At 45.0% G+C, this 6000-nt stretch overlaps 1 protein-coding gene across 1 annotated transcript in view; it reads left to right on the top strand.

Annotated features, from left to right (window-relative positions):
• Positions 1-209: 209 nt before the first annotated feature.
• Positions 210-6000, top strand: part of FRAS1 (Fraser extracellular matrix complex subunit 1) — a gene marked incomplete at both ends in the record, with an annotated part of 94577 nt that continues 88786 nt past the window's right edge. Inside the window, 4 exons of the mRNA XM_009868767.1 lie at positions 210-317; positions 2403-2495; positions 4316-4475; positions 5019-5152. Coding sequence (XP_009867069.1) covers positions 210-317; positions 2403-2495; positions 4316-4475; positions 5019-5152 — 495 coding nt within the window. The remainder of the gene's footprint in view (positions 318-2402; positions 2496-4315; positions 4476-5018; positions 5153-6000) is intronic.

The raw sequence follows: 6000 nt of genomic DNA, 5'->3' as shown, positions 1-6000 counted from the left end.
ATCAACTATCTTGCCATTATACTTGGTTATTTGCCACGTGTGGCCTTGTCTTTCTACTGCGTTTGAATTTATTGAGTAGTACCAAAGTTGTGTGCCTGGCAAGCGTGTGGGAGGAATGCGTGGTCTGGTGCAGACTTCCCTCTTACAGTCTGTCCGCATTCGAGCCATTTGCTGTCTGGGTCTAATTTAAAACTTGTGTTTATTTGCAGAATAACAAAGTTTGGAAGCCAGATTCTTGCCAAGACTGCCGTTGCCATAACAATATTGTCACCTGTGAACCTACAACCTGCCAAGACCCTCAGTGTGATTTTCAGAAGGTGAGGGGCTGCAATGGTCCAGTTGCCAGCCGACCCATTCTTTGTGGTGGGAGAAATGTCAGGTCACTCTGGAGTTAGAGTCATAGAATCATAGAGAATGTCTTGGGCTGAAAGAGACCTTTAAAGGTCATTTTGTCCCCTGCTTTAAATGCCTGGAATATGTCGAAATGCTTCGTTTGAGTCCCCCAAGCCACATTACATGGAAAGGATTGGTGAGAATGGTTGGAATAATTGCTTCTACACTCCCTGTGGAAGCCAGGCTCCTCTGGTCTTAAGAGGAACACACCAAGAAGATGCAGCGTGAGGTGTTTCCCTGGAGGAACCGGCAGAGGAGAGCCGCTTGCTTATCTTCCTGCACCGCTGGGACAGCTGCCATATCAACATCGGGGGCTCGGCTACCTCCCCACAGCTCCCGTTGAACCCCAGGGTCAGCTTCACAGCAGGCTTTGAGGGTAGCGAGAGGGAGCGGTGAAATCCTGTTCCGCGTCCCAGGGTGTGTGTGAGTGCCCAGGGTCAGACACAGTTTCGGTGCCCTTTCAGCCTCGTTGACGCGAGCCCGTGCGAGAAACACGCCGCCTTTAAAACCCAGCGTGTGAAGCCTTTGTCCCTTTTGCCACCCTCCAGCCCGAGGCTTGGGGTTGAAACAGCTTGCGGGCTGCCTGCGCTCCGCGGGCGCTCTGGTCCCCAAAGAAGCCCCTGAACTGGATTCGGACCTCCCAGCATGAACTCAGCTTCCAGTCACCCTCCAGCTCGAATGCGGAGCCAGGGCTCCCTCAAATACGCAGATGGACGCTTTCCACCCTGATGAACAACAACAGAGCTGAGATTGTCTGGTCTTACAGTTTCTTCTGCCTTGTGATGGTTGTTGAGCTTTCCTTGTCTCCTGTTTGTCTTTCTCTGTCGGAGTCTTCATTAATGGTTACAGCTAATTGGCCATGGAATTGGTCTTGCATTAGCATCTGGATTACTGGCGTAGTACGCATGACCGACAACGAAAATTAGTGTTTTAAAGAGGCACTGCCAATATAATTATATGGCTTCATGAAACAGGTTAAAATGTTTTCCGATATGACAGCGTTAACGAGGGAATAATTTTAAGTCTTACTGGGTTTCCCCATTGTTATCACCACCGGTTGATTAAAGAAAGACTGAAAGAAATATTTGTGGTTTTTGTACTAAACAAGAGAGAAATGGAAAGAGGGCTTTCATGGTACACCTAATAATGAGAGGGCTAGAGAAGATGATGTTCAGTTAAAAAAATTGGAGAGATGACAAGGGGGCAACTTTAAAGCTTATAAAGGGAAATACATTTATAGTGTGGATTGAATCCGTGTGACTCCTTGGCGTGGATAATCTTCAAGACAAAGGATTTAAGTGTTCTGGCCATTTAAATGTTGAAAAGGATCATCAAGGATCTCTGCATAAGAAAAAAATCCGATCACCCTTCAAGCATAAACAAACCAATGATGAACAAGGTTAGAAATTGCCACCCGTCTCCGTGGTTTAGTTCTTATCTGCATGTTATAAGATTTAGGCTAATATTGCTGATCTTGTTTACAGCAACGAGGCCGAAATGAAACGAGGCGTTCTCTGCCAAAAGCAGACCCGGTGGTGTTCTAAATATTTGTATGTAAAACCTGCTGCTGCGCCTACTGAATGTTTTGAGTAGGCGGGAAAATCAGCAAACATTTCTTCTGTTGTGTGAATCAAAACAGACCAAGAACAGCTTCTCCACAGCAGGATCGCAGATGAATTGTGTTTAATGGTTTAAGCTGAAATAAGATACTTGATTTTGTTTCCCGTCTCCTAAAAAAGACGGCACTGAAGGAAACGTTGAAATGAGAAATTTTATTTTTTGGTTTGAAAAAAACAAAGTGCTTCTTTTAGAAAACAGAGACAGAAAACTGGTGACATTTCAAATGGTTCTGGTCACTTTTATCGTACAAATGAAGAGGTGAAAGGAAAGACAATTTTTTGGCATTGCAATGTCTTTGGTTTTTTATTATAACAAAACAAGTCACGACTCCGTTCTGCGCAGGAATCCCTTAGATATCCACGGCTGATTGGATTCTAACATCTTTTCAGGGAGAAGTGCTCCAAATAGCTCCAAACAAGTGCTGCCCTGAGTGTGTGTCCCAAGCTGAAGGATTTTGCCACCACGAAGGAAAGATCCGCAGCGTGAGTACTTCGTCGCGTTCCCTGGCGGGGGCAATCCTGTCCAGTTTTTGGCTCTCTGGTCGGTTCAGGTCAGTGAAGGCTGCTTAGCTGTGGGAAAAGAATAGTTCATTGGGCTTATATCCTCTCACGATCAGATAATTTAATATAACTGGAGGTTGATCCGCAGGGTTGGCAAAAAAATGAGAACGTCGCTGAGCACTAGTGTGTCCTGCTTAGCTTGAGGGGAGAAAGTTTCCCACTCATTCATTAGTTTTGCTCTTTTTGTGGGTGACTGAGACGACACAGTGATGTTAGGAGGGGAGAAAAAACACGCTGCACCACACTTATTAATTATCTTGAAAGAAGGCTTTTCTCTCTGCAGCCAGATTGATTGCTGGTGTGCGACCTGGCTTATCTAGTTTGTAATTCTGAATTATTGTAGCAGGACGTGGTTTAACTTAGAGGGGATGAGAGGCCAAAACAATAAGACTTAAGTGTCTACAGATAAGAAAAAAATAAAGATTTATTGCTAATAGTTAATAAATTGTGTTGAACAGTAGGGAAACCTGGAAAAATGGGTTAGACCAAGGTCCTATGTCTGGTCTCCTAAAGACTGTTCCTTTGGACAAGAGGTAGGCTTGAAATCTTAAGAAATATGCCGAAATGCCCAGATACATTTGAATATCTTTACCTTGTACTCTACACCTGAGATGGATGTTGTAACCCTGTGTTTCAGCTTGAGGCATGACCAGCATAAATCTGTTAGGAGCTAGACTGGAATAGGAGGGGTAGCACATCCATCCTCTTCTCATATTTCTTTACGCCTGTGATTTGGGTGATACTATGTTATAACATAACCTTATATTTCTTCTTGCTGCTGATGCCGCATTTTGCTGTGTTGTGCGCTCGCTGCGGCTCTTTTCTTTCGGCTCTCTGTAAGCCTGTTCTTTGGGACACAAGTCAGGTGAATAAGTGGGCACCTCAAAGGGAGTACAGGCATGTTTGTACCTATCTCACACCATGATTCCACTCTGAGGTGGTTGTGAAACAAGGTTTCTTGTGGGTGCAAAGTCTCATCCTGGTGATTGGCACAGGTTTCCTGCAGGAAGAAGTTTTCTCGGTTTGTCAGTAAGCCGCTCAAATGATTTATGACTCGACCTTCATTCTACAAGTAGCCAGCTAGCAACACTGGCCCTAGAGGTAGCTTCATCGAAGAAAATTTGTATCCTCTATGTTACAAGAGCTTTTTTGCTCCCTGCCTAATTCAATATCACGTTCTCTCGTTGTTGAAAAGTGTTGCAACACACCGACTTATTTCTGCCTGGGGTCAGTTTTTACTCACCATGCTTCAGGGTAGAGATACTTGTTTCTGCATTCATGAATAAGCAAATTGAATGAGATTTTACTAGTAGTGGAGCCCAGTAAGTGTGTGTTCGCTTGACCACCTTGTGGTCAGGTGAGTGCTGGGGCCCATGCTGAATATTTCTCTCAGGTAAACACATCTCTAAGTTTAGACTCAGCCCTACAGGAACTGTAGTGGAGAGGATGTGTAACCATTACCCTGGGTCTTCAGCAGCGTGTTGCTGCTGGATGCTGCTCTGCAGCAAGAAGCAAAATCAGGCTGATTGTCCAGCTTTGCTACTTTACCAGTATTAAGTTATTGTTTTACTGCAGCGGTGCAGCCAGGAGTAAAGTCTACAAAGATTGCCTGGGCCTGCCTAAGCGTGAAATTAACACTAGTTTAGCAGGGCTTAAAAGGAAGAAGATGTATTTACAGGTCTCACTGGCAGCTGGATTTACACTTGTGTTTCCTGTGCCTCTGGCTGTGTTGTGTGCTGCAGCACGGCACGCAGTGGGCCAGCTCTGCCTGTGTCTGGTGTTCCTGTGCCCACGGGAAGGTGAACTGCGTCCCCACAGCCTGCCCGGCCCTCACCTGCGGACGAGGGGAGCTGCAATACACCGCTCAGGGATCCTGCTGTCCCAAATGTGTGGGCCGCGGAGGTGAGTACTGGGTGTGAACGGGGCATTGTCCGGTTTCGTTGGTCACTGGAAATCTCCTTTTTAGTCCCAAATCTGGCAAGCTTTTCTCTTCTTGTTTGGTTTTCCTGGAAAGATACTGGTGTCAAATGTGTCTCTTAATTCTCCTTCTGTCCTGCTACCTTTTTTGCCTTTCTAGCAGCTTCTCAAGTGATCAGATATGCCTAAAATGTCCTTATTTTGGACATGAACATCTGGGAAACAAAGAAGGAGATATTTCCTATGTACAGAGGATACCTTCAGCACTTGTAGACACAGATTGCAAGTTCCAAAATTACTTGAGCTACTGGATGCTTTTTCTTATGGAAGTCCAGTGGGACAAGTGCATCCAGAACTCTTAATTCCCAACTCTGGGAAAACTGCTGGAATTGTTGCTCTCACTACCTGCTTTGACAAACCAAAATTTTGAATTCTGAAGTGCATGAAATCAATGTTTTCATTCTGGGTGATGGAAAGGGATTCGAGGGCATCAGAAAAGAATATGTCCTCTTTTTTTGTATCTCTTAGAGCCTTGCTCCTTCGACGGACGCTCGTTCCGGGACGGTGAGGACTGGCGCTTCGGACGTTGCTCCAAATGCGTCTGCAGCGACGGCGCGACTCAGTGCTTCACAGCTTCCTGCCAGCCCCTGCTGTGCAGCCAGGTCAGGACCCTGTGGCCATCGTCTTTCCTTTGGCAAGGTTCCCTTCTTGTGACGATGTTCAAATTCTCAAGCAAATCTCTTGGCCAACGGGCAGGCGATCCAGGAAAGGGAGTTTTTGTGTGTGGAAACGATGCAGAGCGATGGTGAAGCCTGTCACTGTGCACCTATGTGTTTATCTCTGCCCTAAGATCTTTCCCCACGACTTTATCATGCCTTTGCTGGCTGATTAAGCACAAGTACTATCCAAAGAAATTGCTTTTTGTTTTATACTAAGAAAATTCTGTAGGACTGGTCCAGAAATGTTTTTATTCCTGTGAAGAAAGGAATGAAAACACAAGATTTTTAGTGGAGGTTTATCTTCAGAAGTTTCACTGTTTGGTTTGCAGCTGAAAAGATTGTCTTGCAGGTCTACTTATCTATTTGGTCAAGAATTTTAGAAATAAAGTTGAATGTAGTCAAATGTGGATGGAGTTCCCTTTTTGACTTAAAGAGTTTAGAAATACAAAGCAACTTAAACAAAAAGTCTCAGAGCACTATTCCTTACATGTGCTCGCGTTTAGAAATCACCAGAGCCAGTAAGATGAGTTCAGCAAGTGACTCGAGGTTTTGAATTCTTGTTCTAATTTTGGAAATATTGTTCTAATATTGTTCTAATATTGGAAATGCTTAAGGGTGTGACCGTGTGCTTTGGATTTCTTTCCACTGGGCCTCCCATGCCAGTTTTCTTGAGCACCTTGGTGTACTCCTTTCCAAAGGTGTGCCATGCTAAGAAAATGCGGGGAGCTGGCTCCCTGGAAATCCCTCCTTCTCACCTTGACTTTATGTTTTAGGGGCTGCCATTTCCCAAA

This window comes from Apaloderma vittatum, unplaced genomic scaffold (genome assembly GCF_000703405.1).
Source record: "Apaloderma vittatum isolate BGI_N311 unplaced genomic scaffold, ASM70340v1 scaffold11074, whole genome shotgun sequence".
Taxonomy (NCBI): domain Eukaryota; kingdom Metazoa; phylum Chordata; class Aves; order Trogoniformes; family Trogonidae; genus Apaloderma; species Apaloderma vittatum.
Note: the sequence above shows the minus strand (reverse complement) of the source record. Positions and strands in the feature narration are given on the sequence as shown.